The 20,181-nt window shown below is 35.9% G+C and overlaps 1 protein-coding gene and 2 long non-coding RNA genes across 4 annotated transcripts; 1 reads left to right on the forward strand and 2 right to left on the reverse strand.

Annotated features, from left to right (window-relative positions):
- Window positions 1-3,044: 3,044 nt before the first annotated feature.
- On the reverse strand, window positions 3,045-10,388 carry Mnn1 (menin 1). Its single transcript, XM_085958992.1, has 5 exons — window positions 9,774-10,388; window positions 8,339-8,564; window positions 7,307-7,553; window positions 5,583-5,732; window positions 3,045-4,203 (listed from the first exon to the last, which is right to left on the reverse strand). The coding sequence occupies exons 1-5, from the start codon at window positions 10,338-10,340 to the stop codon at window positions 3,513-3,515; spliced, it is 1,881 nt and encodes a 626-aa protein (XP_085815118.1). The 5' UTR covers window positions 10,341-10,388; the 3' UTR covers window positions 3,045-3,512.
- Window positions 10,389-14,271: 3,883 nt separating this feature from the next.
- Window positions 14,272-17,755, forward strand: LOC147078375 (uncharacterized). Its single transcript, XR_015071806.1, has 2 exons — window positions 14,272-14,644; window positions 15,637-17,755. It is a non-coding gene; the product is annotated as an uncharacterized LOC147078375 (long non-coding RNA).
- On the reverse strand, window positions 17,112-18,901 carry LOC147078376 (uncharacterized). 2 transcript variants are annotated; one of them, XR_015071800.1, is made up of 3 exons: window positions 18,342-18,901; window positions 17,844-17,961; window positions 17,112-17,755 (listed from the first exon to the last, which is right to left on the reverse strand). It is a non-coding gene; the product is annotated as an uncharacterized LOC147078376 (long non-coding RNA). The 2 variants fall into 2 exon arrangements; XR_015071799.1 differs by having other exon boundaries at window positions 17,115-17,755; window positions 17,850-17,961.
- Window positions 18,902-20,181: the final 1,280 nt, after the last annotated feature.

The raw sequence follows: 20,181 nt of genomic DNA on the forward strand, positions 1-20,181 counted from the left end.
CGCAGTCCCACTGATTTCTTGTATTTTCAATTTGTAAACTTAAAATAATTGAAATTCACGAACCAAAGATGATTTTTTTTTAGATTATTTATGATGGAGTAATTGATAACAATAGCTGATATTTGTATTTTTGCGCCGCAACTTTGAATAATACAAAAGAAAGAGGCTGCATGCGAGCGAGAATCTCACTTGAAAGGGGCCTTAATTAGATTATCTCGAAAATATCTTGATATTAAAAGACATGTATTATTTAGTTGGTAAGATTTTATATTAAATAAACATATTTGTAAAATTATAAATTGATTTTTTACTATGTATTTAACTGTCAGCATGATTTTGAGATCAGCAAAATATATAACATTGGCAATTATTGGTTTGTTCTATAGAACGCAATGTCTTATTTGGAGCAGGCAACAAACCGAATTGCAAATGTACACCAAAAAAAAATTTAAGGCTTTGGTTTTTATAATATGAGGAAACTGAGACTTTAACAATGGTGTATTTATTATATCATCGTTGAACTGTTAACCTTGTAGCTGCTGTAAAAAAATTGCAGCAATCTTGTGGCAGTGCAGGAGACTCATTTAGGTGTTGGTAATGTTACTTTGAAATGACACTAACACCGTTTTGAAGTGATTTCATTATGGCCGCTTTGCCAGAAGAATATGTCCTTTCTCTACCTGTCATGCTGAATATAATTTGTGAAAATTGATTGTATTTTAATTACATTAAAAATACATAATAATTAACTCACCAATTATTTTTTTTGTATGCGAAAAACAGTTTTTCTTGAAAAAAATGGATTTAGGATAGATTTGGATAAATGTCAGTACCATGTGTCCTATTTTAAAATTAGTTGATTAGATGGAATATTATTTACTAATGAGATATCTCATCTCCGTCAGTGATCCCTGCTGATCTGATGTGACAATTTTGTCAAAGTGGTTTTTTTTATATTTTTTGTTTGTTTATAATTTGATTGAAGTTTAATAATACTCATGTCCTAAATACCACCAAAATTTTGAATTAAAAATTGATTATAGAAACAAAACTGTAATATCTTCAATGTGTAGTCATCAGATCAAAACTATTGCAATTGATGTTAACAAGCCCTCCACTATACTCATTTTATTCCTAATTTATGATTATTTCATGAATGCAAAAATTTCACCGAGAGAAGAAAATACTAGAAACACATTATGATCACGTCACGTGAGATCACAGGAAGCTCACTCCACTGGCAAACAGTGTGCAATGTTGTTTTACTTGATATCTAAACGGGTATCAAACAGATGCTGTTATCCCGTAGCACATTTTGAACCAAAAACGAAGTGTCAGCAAGATTACCAAAATGTGTCAGAACCACACTAATGTTACCTCACGGGTATCATGCCACACTACCAACCCGGCGCGTGATGGAATGTTTTTTTTATTTTCTACACATTTACAAATTATTGAGTCATGCCTCTCACGTATTTTTATTGGTTTCGAGAGGAGCTGTGAATGACAGGTAAATATACACAATTTTTTTGCAAGTCTAGTGGTTATAGCACATGCGTTCACGTAACGTGTTGGTAGTGTGTTTCTAGCATTAGAAGATAAAGAGATGCTGTTGAATAAAGCCACGGGTAGTTCAATGTAATATGGGAGCATCAGTAGGTTTGCTAAATAAATGGGCATGATCAAGATATCCTCAAAAATCTGAGAATGTCAAAATATTGAGTCGCTCGGCAACATTAATTAATAAAGAAAATACAACTATGAAAGAACGTCTTAGTCCAAATGTTTCTCCATTTAAAAAAGAAATTCAATTTTAAACTGGCTGTTTTAGTGACACCCACGGTGGTCGCGCGGCTTGAGCGTTGGACTATCACGCCGTGGGTCTCAGGTTCGAATCCTGGGTCTGGCAAGTACACATATTGTTTTTCAATTTGTGTGTGATTCAGGGTATGGACCTAATAAGTTGAGCAAGTGGCTGACATCCATTTCTCGTAAAAAACAAAAATCTGTTAATACAAACCTCTACTCTGTGGAGGCCCATATGATCCTATTAGGATCGGACATGGTCGGGAAAAAAAAAAAAAAACTTCAGTGAATGTATGTTTACACGTTTCACTTTAACGTTACACCCAAAGAACATGTTCTACTTCAATCATTGTTCTTCCCACGTGATCGTTTTCTATGATTCGTTGTTCACAGGTCATATGTATGATTCGTCCACGATGATCATGCAAAGTGACCCATGCGAATGTGGTTTTATTTAAATAAATCAATTATATACTGCAATCAGAGAACAAAAACAATTTTAACTATGTACTTTCACTTTTGAGCAGATAAAACATTATTTGGTTTCTCATATTATATGAGGCGTCTAATTCCAAAAAGCGATAAGTCCACATTTGGTTAAAATCGAGAAAAAAATACGCACGTATTCTTTGTATAATTTTACACAATATGTATTGATCTATAAATTCCAAAACGCGACATAACCCTACGAAAAAAAAAATTTTAAATCTCGATTTATTACAAAAAGCGCCAAGTCCGTGTTTCATATTATTTAAAGCTGGGTTGATTTCGCGCGTGTTTAAGTCAACCAATAAGGGAACGTTCAATATTGAAAAGGGAGTCTCCCATGCTGTAGCATCTGGCAAACTCATGACAGTGCCACGGAAATATGTGCCTTATGCGGAGTAAATTAAAAAGTGAGGTACAAATAGCGCTATGTCCAATTTTATTTTGCTTATATTTATTACATTTAAGAGTTTTGTAAACAAATTGCCATTTGGTTCTAATTTTGACATAGAATAGAACGGAAAAAATAATCTCACGTTAAAACAAATAATTGAACCTTGAAACATAAAAACGTTGTTTCCCGAAAATATTGAATTGTGGACTTGTCGCTTTTTGTAATTAGACGCTTCATATCTAGCATTTTATCACATTGGAGGTTTTAATAGCACATGGCATTTCTTTGAATAAAGGTTACCTATCCAGTTATTATTATTAAATGTACAAAGGATTTAAAAAAAATACATTTTTGAAAAAAAAACTTTTATTTGTATAAATATCTTGAATGTGTTCACATATTAGGACAAATTAAACATTTTACGTTTATTTTTGACAAAAGTGTATATTGGACAAACCAATTCTAAATCAACAATAATAATATATTTAACATACAAGTTTACATTTGCGTAAACAAAACGATTAACGTATCCAGATATTTTGTAAATAAAATATCTAATTCAAAATAGTAAAAATATTTTAAAATCACAAAAAATAAATACATTTTTACATACTCTTTAAAATATGTAATAGTTTCAAATTGCAACTATGCAATCTTCACCGTAATCTGTAGCAGCATCATCTAACTGCGTAATACATTGACTATTTTTTTTTATCTTAATATAAAAAGTACGTATCCAATACATTTAGAGGAAAAATAATTAGTATTATACTCTATATTTTGAAATATATTTTCTGATTTTACACAATAAAATAGATCATTTGAACTACTCGCGGCGGACTCTCTTAGGCCGAGTGCTGCAGTGAACGCTTTGTTCGACAGCTTCTCCACTCGTCCTCGACTTTTTATTAATAAAAACTTGACTCTGAGCCGTCAGATGCAGAGAGATAGCGTGCGTATTCAATTTTTCGGCTAACAACAAGTTTTTCAGTCCCTTCATTTTGTGGCTGTAGAGTTTTGTCGTTGGGTGACTGTTCACGACAGCTTCCATCTCTTCTCCCAATTCTCTCACTTTTGGCTTGGAATGAGATTCAACAGGTGGCCGTGGAAACATTGACGACAGTTTCTCATCCTGCTGAACATCTTGCGGTTTATTAATACTGATAAGTTTAGCAGCATCTGAAACTGTTTCAGATTGAGCCGTAGAATCACCAGGTTGCACTTTTGATTCGCTTTCTTTTTTTGTTTCTGTTGCCTCGTCAATACTTTCTTTTTTCTTTTCCTCTTCCGTCGTCTTATTGCTTTCTTCGGTTGTGGGCTGCACGATCGGTTTCTCTTCGGAGGTCGTCGAATTGGGGTTTTCTGGAATGTCTTCTTCTTCGCAGCACAGTACGATTACTTGGGCCCTTACATCAGCGTCAAATTTTGATATTGTATTCACTAAAGGTTTAGCCCAGCCTATGTGTAATATTGGAGTCTGACTTTCTTCTTCCCATTTGCAAATACCATCATAAAATCTGGAACAATTGTTATTTTTAAACTTTGAAGAACAGGATATTATAATAAGAAAATAAAGAATATCAATTTATTCCAGCACATAAATAATGATAAGAAATGGTGATTTGTTTGGATTTAGAACACAAAAACTCATTATTTAATATGATACTGTACATCAGTGATTTCCAAACTGGGAGGCGCGAAAAGTTTAACACAAATGTAGCCACAGGTTTGCAGTTTGCAAGTGCATAGTTCATAAAACGGGCGCTAGTTATAAACTACATAAAAAACAGTTATATAAAAGTTAGGTTATGTGCAAACGTGGCTGAAGATATGGAGACTAATTTTATTATACCTCACTTCTATAATACTGTTGTGAAGTGTGCTAGCTATCTCATGAAAAAATGGTCAAATCATATTGAAGAGACAAATTTATTAAGGAACGATAACTTTATTGTTAAACTTGTCTATTTGGATAAAATTGAGTTTATAAATCGATGCAGGCCCATTTAGCAGAAAAAGAGCACTTTGTGCTAATAAATAAGCGCATCAATCGCATGAAAAACAATTATTTGAAAAATCTTGTTTATTTTCTTTAGTATGTTTTTTTCATTTTTTGTATTAGTACATTTGTAGACGTAAAATGTGTCTGTATTATTTAATGGAATAAAAGGGGGGGAGGCGACAAGATTAGATTTTTTTAAAGCGACTACATAAAGTATGGAAACCACTGCAGTGTACATTCTTATGAATGATTTCATGACTGATGTACAGCTTTAAATAAAATCGTTTTTTTGGGAGCTGTTTGAATGCATTGTGTTCGTGAATCAGTTACAATGTTTTATTAAACATAACTGCAGATCTATTCCAACTACATAAGAGCATAACACTGTTTTGTAATACATTTGGATCCGAGATAACTCCAATGTGTTACGGATTTTTACATAATATGCTTTGCGTATGAATGTTTCTAATTTGAAATTGTACAAAACTTAACTTATAAAATAACATAAAACGCTATGTGTAAACACAGAGAAATTGCTGTGATGCCACGGTATAATATATCATAATAGGTATTGATTGGTCGCTTTGTCCACGCAAAGTAAATTTGTCATTGTAATTTATTGAAAATATTTTGTGTAATAAAACTATAACTTGGCTATGCTGCGATGCAAATATTACGAGATATTAGTATTCTCACATCAAGTTATAGTTGTCAATCCTTACCTAATTAACGTACTCTGCTAGCCCGCTGATAATGAGGTCTTGGAAAGCATCATAACATTCTTAGCACTATTTTTATTACATAGTGAAGTGCTATGTTAGATTAGATCTGCTGGTCCAGTAATGATTCACTTTGAATAAAGTTAATATAACCGATCATAAAACAAAATGTTACCTTAGAAGATGAGCAAAACATTGAGGGTCTTTTAAAATAGAGCGAGCGGAGTGTCCGGAGCTTTCCGCCTTCATTATTTGCGGTATTAACTCGTTTGCTATTTCCAAAAATTCTTTGTATATCTCCTCATCGTCTCTGGAATAGTTATACCTGAAAGACAGAATCATTTTTAGGGTTCTGAAATTTTTTTTACATAATAATCTAATTATCTATTGTACACGTATATAAAATACAAAGTGTGTTTGTTTGATCCTTCCAATGAAGAATTTTTACTACAGACATTTTAAATTCGATTTTGTGTTAATTGACTTTGACTGGAGACAGAATTATTTTCATTTTGACACAAGGCATTCCGAAATTAAACAGTTACTTTGATATTAAAAATGTGATTATTATTGATCTGTTAAATGAGATAAATGTATATCAATAAACTAAGCGGCCTCGTGAAAAGTCGCGAGGTACTTTAGTACATACTAATACCAGTTAAGGTAATAAATGCTTAAATCCCCCATCAAAAATAATGTGATCGACAGAAATAGGGAGAGAAATATTCAACTTGTAATCATATTGGTAACTTTGAAGCGAAACAATCGAAGGATTCTAGTTCTACGTAAATAATTCTACGAATTTTGGCATAGCAGGAAAAGTATAGTTACTATATCCCAGTGTACCTGGAACACAGAAAGATAGCAGTCAGTCGTTAATGACCCATTTAACCGCCACCGAGGCACGTCCCGAACCTAGACACACCAACTTGCGTGCCAAAAAGAGCTTTCCTGCATATATTTTAATAGTAATTCTCACCCCAGACATATGTCCTTAAAGTCAGTGTATAAAATAAATAGTGATTCATCCTTAAAAATAAAGTACCCGTGACATATTGACAATTATTAGATAAATTTTCACCAATGTTTATATTGTTTCCATAAACATTTCTGTGTGCTAAAGGAAAAAGGCGTTATAAGTCTTAAATCGCTAATTTTCAGGACAGCCAAAAAAGATTAATTTTTAGAACATTTTGTATGGGAACTCCAATGTTTCTGTATGGAATTTAGTAATTCAGAGGTGTTGATTTGACTTATTCTTTTTCTCAGTTGAAGGATAAGCGGGAAGAAAGATCATTGTCCACAAAAATCGCAAAATGAGTTAATGATACATTCTTGTGAAGAATTTTGTAAGCTATTAGATGGCATACTTGGAAAAAAATAATAAAAATCATTGTCCAAATACTCAGAAAGAAAACATTGAAATTCAAAAGAAAGATCATTATGACAAACATTTGACAAAAAATATTTATATTTTTTTTTCTTATTAATAACAAAACTATATAATACATAACTACAATGAATTGTAATTGTAATTAATATTAAATTGACGTGTAAGATAACTTTTAATTTAAATTTAGTAAATAATAGGTATATCAAGATATTAAGTTTTTTCATTTTATCTCAAAACTGAGTTAATGTGACAATGATCTTTTTTTCCGCTCACCCTTCATTTGTGTACTTATATGTATATTATGGTTCATTTGCCATCTTTAACTCATTTTTCGATATTTAAGATTTATCGCCCTCTTCCTTTCGCCCACTGATTTATGTCCTATATCTCATGTGAAAAGGATAATATACCGAATATTCATTTACCCCTAATTCCCCGAAGTCAAAACAAGTCCCCCCCTCGACATACACCACTGTTATCAATACATAAAAAAAAACTAGACTTACAGACGTATCACGTCGCCTGCATCTGCCCAACTTCCGAACGCTTCTTTGTACATCTTATGTCTGTAGAAATATGCACCCTGATAAGTGTAAGGATATACATGTCTGTTGGAGTAATTATTCTGTGCCGATTTAATAGCTTCTAGGAATAACTCTGAACAATCCGGACGATATTTCCCGTCGTTATATCTGCTGGCCTCTTCCAACTCTCCAAGGTTTCCTAGGGCCATGGGATAAGCGCTGAGGTGGCCTTAAACAAATTGAAAGGGACTATATAACATTTTTACTAGATTTTATGTCATTTGATCGGTTAATCAAGTAATAAGTCAACCCTCAAAAGGGCAGTTTTGAGTTGAGTATGTCACCCGAAGCGTTAAATTATATTCTTTAAGATTCAAAAGTCACCACGGTACATTAGTTAGTAAAATGTTCCTTAAATCCGAATTATTTGTTTTTCACTGAATGATTTTCGATAAAATCTTAACAAGCATAAGTCATTATAAAAAATAAATCCTTCCTAAATATTGAAGCATAAGTTACTAAACTATGTATGGTGACTTTTACTGATTTGTCATTTGAAAACTTCTAATACTCGTCAGAAACAGGCAACAATAACTAAACAGGAATAGTTACTTTAGCTTGTCATAATAAGATCGCTTTGGTCCCGATTATGAACACGCAAAAGCCACCAAACCTAATTTTTTCCACCTTGCCTCAATCAAAACCTTCCAGCGCATCTATTCTATACACAAGGCTGCTATTGGCAGCTATCGAGGGTAGTTTATCATATTTATGTATTGAGGTATTATAATTGTTATAAATTAATGTAACAAATATAATACCTCAATACATAAATATGATAAACTACTCTCGATAGCCGCCGATAGCAGCCTTGTGTATAGAATAGATGTACATAATAATTAGCATCAAAAAGTAACTAAATAATTTATTACGACATGAGAAAATCAATCATCTCCAAACTTTCAAATTGCGATATCTCGATATGATGTTTTTTTTAACAGTTTAGTGAAGTACCTTGATCGTACAAAAGCCATAATAGATGCTGCTGCATGAGGGCTACTTCATAAACATCCGTTGTAGACGTTAACGATGGATTGATAGATGAAACGAGAGCAGCGACCTCCATGGAGCGAGTGCAGATGACAGGGTGGCCAGCCACATACAGCCAGGACCGTGATAATACTCCGGTTCCTATGGGCTGACCTCTTTTATCCTCGTTACCTTTGCCGTGCCATGTGACCTGGAAGATATACAAACCTTTCATTTTTAACATTTCCACGATTCATACTGAGATAAGATTTGACTTGTACAAATATTTTTAGTTAATTTTTTTTTATTAAATTAAGGATACAATTTTTTTTTTTTGTAAGTACCTAGATATATTTTATCATATAAATTCGAAAGTACCATGAATAAGAGGTTTATTGTGCGAAGAAGTGCAACCCGTGTCGTTAAAACTGTTTCCTATGGCAAAGGTCAGTGTTCTTCAACCAGTGTGTAATGAGTCTCATCATAATGTGCCGATAAGTTGCATTATATTTTATCTACACCAACATGATCGACAGATATAACTAACTAGGCGCAATTAAGCGATCACTGTCTATCATTTTATCTACATATGTATTAGTTTAACACAACGATCGATTAGCAAACAAACCACTCTCATATTTCGAGTATCGTTAGTGATTCCTTCATTCTCATGCAATGACACCATGTCCCGGTTGACCGGTGTGAGTCACACTTTGTTTATAGGGAGTGTCATGTATCACTGTTTTACACCGATGCTTGCTGAGTCAAGGAAGTTCGGCAGAGGGTTAAGTTTGCGGTTTAGTAATGTGGTTGAAAAATACTGGGATAGGTTTAAATTCAATTTCTATTGAGTACCCCCCCCCCCCCCAGTCAATAGTATTTAATATACTTAAGGTACCTACTTATATGTTCAATCAATTTTCAAATTATAATTTTTGGTAAAGATACTTACAATAGGTAATCCATATTTGTCATAAAAAAAACGTTAAAATTTATATTTTTAGATGTAGAAATCACAAAGATTATGTGATATAAAACAATTTAAAAAAATAATTTTCAATAATAAACATGATTCAATTCAATCCATCAACAAAAGGTGAAACAGTGGCAGCCACCGGAATTTATCCGTCGACATAATATAATCGAGATCTAAAATCTGGAGCAAGATTGCTGACGGAAAAATTCACGTACTGCCACCAACCATTGTTTAGTTCTCATGAAATACAACTGTATACTTAATAGTTGTTTATATAAATTGTTGTAGCATCCATTTATATTGATTTACTCATTAAACATGCCGTGTTTCTAGTTTATTTTTGACAATATGTAGCACTGTATCTTTACTGATTTTGTTGGTCAGATGATGAATGGAAACTTTTACTGACATAAACATTATAATATATGAATAGTTCATGAGTACCTCAGCAGTGTCGACTCCATTTTTCCCGAAGACAACCCATGCGTGGTCCTCGGAAAGTGCCAGATGGACATCACTATAACCAAGAACTTGACAACCAGCAACGACAGCAAAGGCTACTCCGAAACAATCTAACTTTTTACCGCTCAGATAGCTGAAAATGCTTTGAAGATGTGCTCGATCTTTATAGTAGCTTCTGGTCAATGAATTCCAAATAACATCAGATACCCGTTTGATGATTTCCCTGGTGGCATAGTTGCCTTTAACCCCAGCTTTAGGGTCAACGGCATTTTTTATTACAGATACAAATTTCTCGTATAGACTTGAAACTTCGGTTATTGTCAACTCCGGGAATCCAACTTTTATTAATTTGTTTAAATGTACAGATGACTCTTTGTCAGAACTGATTGACCGGGAACCGGTAAGATTGTTTTCTATTGCGCCTACGACAATAGACAGCAATGCCAAATTAGGTTCGGCTCCTGTGGTTAGTTGTTTGTTAAACAATTCAACAGTGCGTTCTATACTATCAATAGGAAAGCATCCTTTATCAACCAGGCCGGTAAACATCGCATCTATGGCCTTGCTCTGCAAACATTTATTTGACAATTAATTATTGACATTTCACGAGCGACCAACAAATATTGCCAGTAGCAAAATTTAATATAATCTTGTCTATGGACGACAATAGCAGGTATACGTGAATATAATTGATACGTAGTTTATAGCAAGGTGATGGCTCATAATGCCCGCAATACATTTTTAAGTTATCTTAATTATTTAAGTTAAACAAAAGTTATTCCAACTCAAAAAATCGTATTGTTTGAGGATGTCTTACAATGATGGTGTGGATTCAATATTCCCAAAACGCTCAATATTATACTTACACTAAATTACTAAGATTATACTAAAAATACTCACCTTTCGTTCATTTCAATGCTAACATAATATTATTATCTAGTCATATGATACGATATAGGATATACTTAAAGATAATATTATCACGTATTTAGTTAATAAATTATTATTATTTTTGACTCTGAAGTTGCTTCGAGATTGTCTATATTATTCCTTGTGCTTGTTTTTCTTTAAAAATTATGATATACAAAAATACAATCCGTTTCACACGAGATAGGTACCAATGTAGACACCGGTGTCTAAAGACGCTTCACACATAAATGGGTGCGTTCAGACAGAGACACTAGTGTGTTGCGCCACTGATACAGCGTCCCGTCGGCGGTTCACTCCTAGATCTGCCGAAACAGTTTCTTGTTATTACCGCAGCAAGCCAGTTTTTATATTGTCTCCATTGTTTGTATTTCTAATTTATGACACGAAAATATGCGTTGATTCATTAGCTACTGAGGCGTTCATATAAATTATACAAGAAAATAAATGGGACTTGGGCAAAAACGTGGACGTGTAACTTTGGCTCTGACGTCAGAGACACATTAGAGCGAAGCCACACGGGCGCTGCGTACACAGTAATACAGCGGTCTTACGACACAGCACCCGTGAGGTTTCGCTATAAGCTATTCGGTGGCTGCAGTAGCCACTGCATTGTCGAGTGGCTGGAAACTTCTGTGTCTAGACACCGTGTCCGTCCCGTGGGAGACGGGCTTTATGGCCTATTTATTACATAGGAAACAGTGCACAATATTCTTATTGCCACAGAACAACTATTTCTGAGTTCTCTGCTTATTGCTATACAGATTCTAAACATGTAAGACAGTGCAAGATAAAGAAGAACAAGGACTGTGTATGTATATTATTCGAATTTGACTTTGAAGTCCTTGAGATAGGGTTTGCTCTTCCTTCTTCGCGTGAGGTGTTATTCTACTAATTTAATTTCCTTTTTCTTGTCGTTGGTCATTCCTCCCTTTTTATTTACTGGCCATACCCGCGCGTCCGTTTTTTATGTAGGGAGTTTGGGACTCCTTTGTCTTCTTCTTTATTATGGATTTGCCTTTTGACAGTTTTAGATGTAGCCTATGATTTGACGTTTCTATTTATCAAAAAAATTATCTTGGACGAACGTTAAGTGATCAGTGATTATGGCGCAACATCTGAATGACCGTGAGGAGGATAGTCTAAAAGCGATGGACACCAGACGGCGAAGCAGAACTGCTACAAGAAGAAAATTTCAACGTACGAGCGTCGATTAAGATGTGATGTTTGAGGTATCCTCGTTACGTGCCTTATTTAAGCAGGGGGACCGGCAAGGAGTAGCACAACGTAGTGGTCGTAGAGTTAGGTCTGAATGACGAGTTGCGTCGGTACGACCACTCGTCATCTGCAGCTAACCGTCTGATGGAGAGGACCATCGCGGCCCTCCAGAATGCGATGTTTTCCCAACGGGACAGCTTCTGGGAGGGTATGCAAGGGTTAGTGGATTGGGCAACCAATCCTGAAAACAGATGGGCCTGTACCAAAAAATCGAAGAGGGTTTTGGGGACAACGCATAATAAAATTTGCGAGGACATGACTCAGATCCTTACGAAGCGCGCCGAGATTATACAAGCTCGGCACCATGTGATTTCGTCCTCAGTTAAGGATACCTTCACTCGGGAGGCACTATCAAGGATTCCTCCGAGCTCAGAGTCTCGGAAGACCCTCGAACTCACATTATGGCCGGGGTACTCTCAAGGGGCGACGTCCTGTGGGAAGGGAGTTCTCCATCGGAGGTACGGGCTCCACCAGGGATCCGTACTCTAAGCGGAGGTGACCGCATCTGGACGACCAACAACATTGGGGGCCGCCTAAGAGACTTTCGGGGAATCTGGATGGCGTAGTGTACCCCTCCCCCCCAACATTGGTAAAAAATAATAGCCGTAGCCCGCATACCTTTTATGCGGACACCACCATTGGTAAGTCCTTCTTTACTTTTACGGAAAGAATTTCAAACGCAACAATCAGCAGAGGTCACTCTCGAGATCGAGGACTTAAAGAACTCAGGGGTTCTAGAAGAAGCGGGTCCAACCCCCAGTTTTATCTCAACCCTATTTCTGATCAAGAAAGAAGACGGGGCCCTATGCCCTGTTTTCAACCGAAAGCATTTGAATGAGTTCCTACAGCCAAAGCCTTTCAAACTAATTTACCATTACGAGGTTCCAGCCGTCTTACAAAAAGAAGACTGGCTAGTCATAATAGATCTAAGCCAGGCGTACCTCCAGGTACCCATGGCTTCTCAACATCGTCGATTCGTTCGACTAGCCTACCGAGGGGAGCTCCTACAATTCACGTGTCTCCCGTTAGTGCTGTCAGCTGCTCCGATTATGTTTTCATCCCTGACCAATTGGGTCACCGTACGCCTAAAAAAGAATGGCTGAGAATATTCACTTACCTAGACGACTTCTAAGTAGCCAACCAATCCGAGAAACAGTTTCGGTTCAGGTGGAATACAGAATAACCTTCCTACAGTCTTTAGGGTGGTTAATAAATATAAAAAGATCCTGTCTGATCCCAAGCCAACAATGAGGGTTCCTGGACATCACGTGGGACACACACAACAACCGGAGGTTTCTGTCACCAGAGAAGTGTGTAGTACTCCGTCACCATCTGCTAACGCAGGTACAATAAGGCAGTTAGTCCCTCAGACAGGCACATATCCAATCCCTTCTGGGGCGACTCAACTTCACATCCTACCTCCACGAGGAAGGTTGTATTGCCGACGGCTACAACGCTCCAGTCATCAATATGGCCGAGGTCCCATCCTTGCCAATTGATGACAATCCCAGCACAGGCCTAACAGGCCATCATGTGGTGGCTCTAGGTGATAGGATCCTCAGAGTTGACACAACGCAGGTACAAAAAGGCAGTTGGTCCCTCAGACAGGCGCATATCCAATCCCTTCTGGGGCGACGCAACTTCACATCCTCCCTCCGCGAGGAAGATTGTATTGCTGACGGCTACTCAATGCTCCAGTCATCAATATGGCCGAGGTCCCATCCTCGCCAATTGATGACAATCCCACCACAGGCCCAACAGGACACCACAGGGCGGCACAAAATCTGTCACCCTCCTTAACCTATGCCATCAGATACTAGTATTTACCAGTCGAGCCAACATCGCGTTTACTGCACAATACCTCCGCAGAAATTACAACTGCGTGGCAGATCATCTCTCCCGCAGACAACTCATTCCCGAATGGCACCTCATCAACACCGCAACCACCCCCCTGTTTCAAAGATGGGGGAGTTCCCGAGGTGGATATATTCGCAAATGAAACAGCACATGTCGTTGCAACATACGTGTTACAGACAGTGGCGCGCTGTTTCACGACGCCTTCAGCCGAGTATAGGACTTCAGACTGGCGTAGATATTTCTCCCACCAAACATACTTCCACAAGTCCTAGCGCACCTGAACTCACCAAAAGGGAAGTACTTACTAGGGGCACCGATCTGGAAACAATGCGTTTGGGGGAGTGGACTTACGAAAAAGGGCGATAGTACCTCCTTATGCCGGCGCTCCATTGGCACGCAAGTCAGACAGCCTCCCCCACACCAAAGCGAATATTCGCGGCGAATATTCGCAGCGAATTATTCGCCAATCAAGCTCGTATTGGCTTACGGGACAGAGCACGCTTGCGCGACCGCCTTGCGTCTTGAGTGCGAATTTGCAGCGAATATTCGCTGCGATTTTCGGGAACTCTGTCGACAGCGAATTTATTCGCGGCGGACAATTTCGCCAAGGGAATTAGTAAAATCAAAATGGCGAAGACATTGAGCAGCTGATCGAGTTGGTCCGGAAATATCCAATCCTTTATGATTTCTCTGACAGTGACTACAAAACATAAGAAAGAAAGATAAGATATGGGATGAAATTGGCAGGGAAATTGTTGAAAATGGTATGAAGGTCGTCATAATAATATTATGTAGGTATCTTTGTCTAACCAAAGTATGTAAAGTTTTTTGACAGGATGAATACGCTATTATAAATAAATAACTTTAATCTAAGGTCCCGATATTTAAAAAATACATATTATTAATTTGCGTCATGCACAGCCTTTAATAACAGAAACTTTATAACTTTGATTGTTAGGGCACTGACAGTTCTAACTTACCTATTGCGATCGTTTGACGTTTTGGTTTCGACTTTCGAGCAGTCATATCAATAATGTTATAATTAGGTATCTTTTACAATACCTACTTCAATCATATTCGGTATCGGTCACGTAAATACCCATTTTATATTCGTTGATAATATTTTTTTAGGTTAGATAGGTAGTCTTTAAGATTATTTTTTTGCATCAAACATTATGCAGCATAGCATTTCTATTGTAGCTAAAGATATAATATACATATAGGTAGATAAGTAGGTACTCCATGTCGTCATTGTGGTATTTTGTAAGGTTTTAGACCAAAAACCTTACATACTACTTACTATCGGGTTATTTACAGTAGGACATAGGTACCTAGGTTGTTTGTTTTTTGATCTCAAGAGACCTCAATCACAAAAACGATATTATGTACCTATATACCTACTAGGTATATATTTCCTTCATTATGTATAGGTATATTGAGCTAATAAACTGGTTTTGCCCAGTGCCGACCGCGAACCAAGATAATATTATCTACATGTTCCATGTACCTACCTAACATAACCAATGTTTTCTGTTTCACATTAATTTGTATACCTACAAACATTTTAAACTTAATTGAGATGTTATTAAACTTCTGTTCATGTAATATTATGTAGGTAGGTATATCTTGGTCTGCATTAGGCAATAAGATTAATAATTTTATGTGCATGTAAATATAAAGGTCAGGTACCTCCTCTAAGTACATAATATTATATTATCATCATGGATACCTACCTGAATGATGTTGGAGATATACTAATGCTTTGTGATGAATTTAATTTTAGCAAAGATCTTCAACCTTTCAACGTAGGTACAAAGCACCAGAAGAAATTAAAAATGAAACCCCTGGCATTAACAGGAATAAAATAATATTTCATCATAAACATCAGTCGGGGTCATTCCACTGCTAGATGAAAGCCTCTTCTAGCTCCTTCCACTATTTTCGGTCTCTAGTTCTTCGCTGCTACATACTTTTATTGTACTTCACGTGAACAAAGAGATCAACTAAGTGAAGTGTCAATCAACAAAAGTGGCATTTGTGCACAATGTTAATGAATTTTCCAAAACATTAAGTGTGATAATATAATATACAAGGATGAATAAGGCGTGGGCGAGGGCCAAGGTCCATTTTATGATTCCTCTATTGATGTACCTATTTTTATTAAGAAAAATGTTTGCCGTAGAATGGGGTGAATACTGAATAGACCCTTTTTAAAATTTCTATTTTTCTGCTACACATTATTCGGACAAACATGAATGACTTAAAACCTGTTTCTATGGACATAATCATACTCTAAAATATTTTTCAACTACCATTTATTATCAAACAGCCAATTTTGTGTGATGTCTCTTTCTATCCAGCGTTGGGGTGATTATAGACATGGCGGGTGGATAGAATCGAATAATGGTAATTTCCTAATGTTAAAAATGTAATTAAGTACCTACTGTACATTACAAATTTATGTAGGTACATTTAAGTATGTAAATGAAAATCAAAAATATAAATTTAAATGTTATACAACACAGTATCATGATAGTATTTAAAAAAACATATACTTACATAAACATCTATTTATCCAAGAATTATTTGATACTTGAATCTGTATTTTATTTACCATATTCGATGGATGTATGTGGTGTATTTTGTAAAATATTTGGTATGTATTTATTATTTAACTAAGCGTATTTAATTTGCTACGTGACCTGTAGCTCTTTTATAATCACAAATTATTGTTGAATGTTCCGAAAATGAGTTTATGTGCCGAAACAGCTGTCAAGGTAAATGACTCAGTTAAAGTAGAATTAACAAAAATAACTATATTTCAAAACCATTATAATCCATCTACCATGTAAACACCATTTCAAGTAATAAAGAAATAAAAAGTCACCTAATTAAATAATATTATACTAGAAAAAATATACTATCTATATGCCAACTTAATTTTCATTTAAAGTTGTAAAACGCCCGGTTACTAAATAGAGGAAGGACAGAGTCTTCTGGCACGACCGAATCACATTGGAACGGTGTTATTGTCATTTGAAAGTAACAATACTGACACCTAAATGAGTCGCCTGCACTGCCAGAATCATCTGAACCCTGTCTACCTATCTATATACAATTTATTGTTATTTTTTTTCATATTTGTCCATTTTATTACAATATCGTGTTACTTTTAAAGCTCATTGTAATTCTAATAATTATATAAATATTTTTCTTGTATTCTGTGCAAAAATGATTATTAAAACTTTCTTAACCTAAACCAAGTATTTTTTATTGAATGATCCTGCAAAAATATTCAAGTACAGTTAAGTGACATATTTTGTTTCGGTGTATAAGCCATAAATAAATATACATAAATTATATTTAATATATACATGTATACTGTATGTATAGCCACGGTTGGTCTTGCACTTGTTGCTGTAGCTATGCGATCTGGTGTGGACCATTATCCAAAAACACTCAATCACATCCCTGGTCAAACAGCGGGCAGCCGTGTAGTGAGTCTGGCTGGCCTATGGTGGCACTAGAATGATTTCAATATACACAGTCTGTTAATTTGAATATGTTTTCGACTGAAAGTTGTAAAAATATTAGAAATCAGGATTTAAATAATTAAAAAACTGTTTCATTAAATATCATATTCATACCTATGCAAAATTTTGATTCCTTTGAAGTACCTATACAAAATACGGATGAATATAAACCAAACAAAAATATTTGTTACTGGTACTGCCATAGTAAAGTAAAGTTTAACATACTTCCCTAATAGAACAAAATTCCCAATTCTTGTCGTTCTGTAGATGTTTCATTTCAGTTTTTACCAACGATCCATTAAATATGAATTGGTCATAAACACTCAAAGGAAATCTGGCACTCACTGCCAGAATGTCCATGTCAGATACCTGCATAAAAATAAATGTCATGTTATGATATCATACGTAATGAATATGAATGTATCAGAAACAACATAGATTTTATTACGAATTTTACATTTACAGAAAATTTCCTGCGCTCATTTTTGAAAGTCTCCAAGTATGACGGGTATATTCGCACATGGGTGCAGTTAATGCACCCAATGATTTTCGGGAAACCTGCCCTTTCTTGAAGTCTGAAATTAAAAAATATTTTTACCGACACAAAATAATATTCCCGTTAAATTCTTATTGAGTAGGTAATTTACTTGTTGTGTCTATGCGCAGTTACTCTAGTTACATGACATGTACATTGTAATATTGTATAAATTGATCAGAGGGTATCAACACAACACTAAAGACTGTCAGCGCTGTATGGCGACTGTATGTAAGTATTACTAAGCACTGCTATTATAGCATCGGACACGTTTCCTATGCATCTGCTTACTGATGCCTGGCTCATTGCGCAGAAGACTTGGCCTACCCGTTTTTGGTACGCTCCCTCTGCGTAGAAACGCAAAATAGTCAAAACCTACAATTCAAATAACGGAGACATGTTATTTCAATAGCATATTACCTTCAAATCCTGTTAACCCTTCATGGTAAATGCTTATTTATAATATGTGCAGTTATGAAACTGAGTAAATCTATCTTATCTATGAGCCATGGCAATCTTGCCCTGTCATAAAGTAAGGTTATATTAAATGTCGATGTAATTTGTCGCACGCCATCTCATTATATCTTCAGCGTGTAATAAGCATTCAGAAGACGTGTACATTTTGTCAACACACAACTGTCACTTTGACATTCGTATATGTATTTAGTCTATGGCTGCATCCAATGCTGCCACCTTGTTTCAGATAATTAAAATACACTTTACGCAAAGTGGGTAAAAGTTGTAGCAATTCTGAAAGCGCTATAGTGTACGTATATTTTTCATATTTAATTCATAAAAATTATAGAATATTTGGCGTAAAATATTAATATTATTTACAATTTTTAAATCTGGCGCGTAAATAAAATTATTTAGTCTATGGCTGCGTCGCTGACGCTTTGGTGTGGGGCCAAGCGCGAAATTCGCATCAAATCCAAGCGGTAGCGACAGCGACAGCGAGGGCGTTGCGAATTCGCTGCGAATATTCGCTTTGGTTTGGGGGAGGCTTCTTCGGACTTTTTTTTCGCGTGGAGCACCCCAGGTCTGCGGACTTTTTAATCCGCAGACCAGGCTCGTTGGATTTCAAACATGTTTGATATTTTACTCGCCGAGCCGCTGAAATTCGTACGTTCACCACGCTTTACCGTCACATTATTTATATCTATGCCGACGGACGACAGCGCCATCATTATTTTACTGTCATTCAAAGTGTTCGGACATCTCACATCGATAACAACAATGGTAGATCTACGAGTGCATTCGAAAAGTTTCTTGGAAGATTTTATTAATTGTTTTAAAGACAACCCATCGTTGTGGAAGACGACCAGCCCACTATACAAGAATCGTGATGCCAACCTTGGCGTATGCGGAACTTTTGGAGATTTTAATCAAGGTGGAGCCGCAGGCAAGGGTCGACGATGTTAAAAAGAAAATACAGACATTGAGGTCGGGTTACAGAAAGGAGAGAAATAAAGTAAGGACATCATATCGAAGCGGAGCCGGCACAGACGCAGTTTATCTACCCAAACTGTGGTACTATAAAAATTTGGAGTTCTTGAACGACCAAATGGAAGGTACGTAGGAATGCTTTAAAGCTATTTATTATACACGTGCAGATTATGAAATTGTCGTACCTAGCTCTGAAAGTGACATCGCATTAGATTAGCTACTATTAAGCAATTAAAACATACAGCTATGAATCATTTCTAGTCACAATAAAATTTCTTATTCTTTGCCGAGGTAGGTAATAAATAATAATAATATATAGGTACGAGGGAATGCTTTAAAGCTATTTATTATACACGTGCAGACTATGACATTGTCGTATCTCTGAAAGTGACATCGCATTAGATTAGCTACTATTAAGCAATTAAAACATACAGCTATGAATCATTTCTAGTCACAATAAAATTATTTATTCTTTGCTGAGGTAGGTAAGAAATAATAATATATAGGTACGATCATGGCGGTGGAAGCGCGGCTTATTGAGTCGTGGTCGGGTCCCAGGTTCAAATCCTGGGTCTGACAAGTACACATTGAATTTCAATTTGTGTATGAGTCAGAGTATGGACCTAATATGTTGAGCAAGTGGCTGACATCCATTTCTCGTAAAAACAAAATCTGTCAATACAAACCTCCACTCCGTGGAGGTCCATATTATGATCGGACATGGTCGAAAGAAGAAGAAAAGAAATGATCATAAAATCAAAAATCGCTCGAGTTAGGTTCCTTCAGAGACAATCAATAAATCGTCAATCATCAA

Source organism: Rhyacophila brunnea, unplaced genomic scaffold (assembly GCF_057557595.1).
Source record: "Rhyacophila brunnea isolate RB1 unplaced genomic scaffold, BYU_Rbru_1.0 scaffold_11, whole genome shotgun sequence".
In the NCBI taxonomy this organism is placed as follows: Eukaryota; Metazoa; Arthropoda; class Insecta; order Trichoptera; family Rhyacophilidae; genus Rhyacophila; species Rhyacophila brunnea.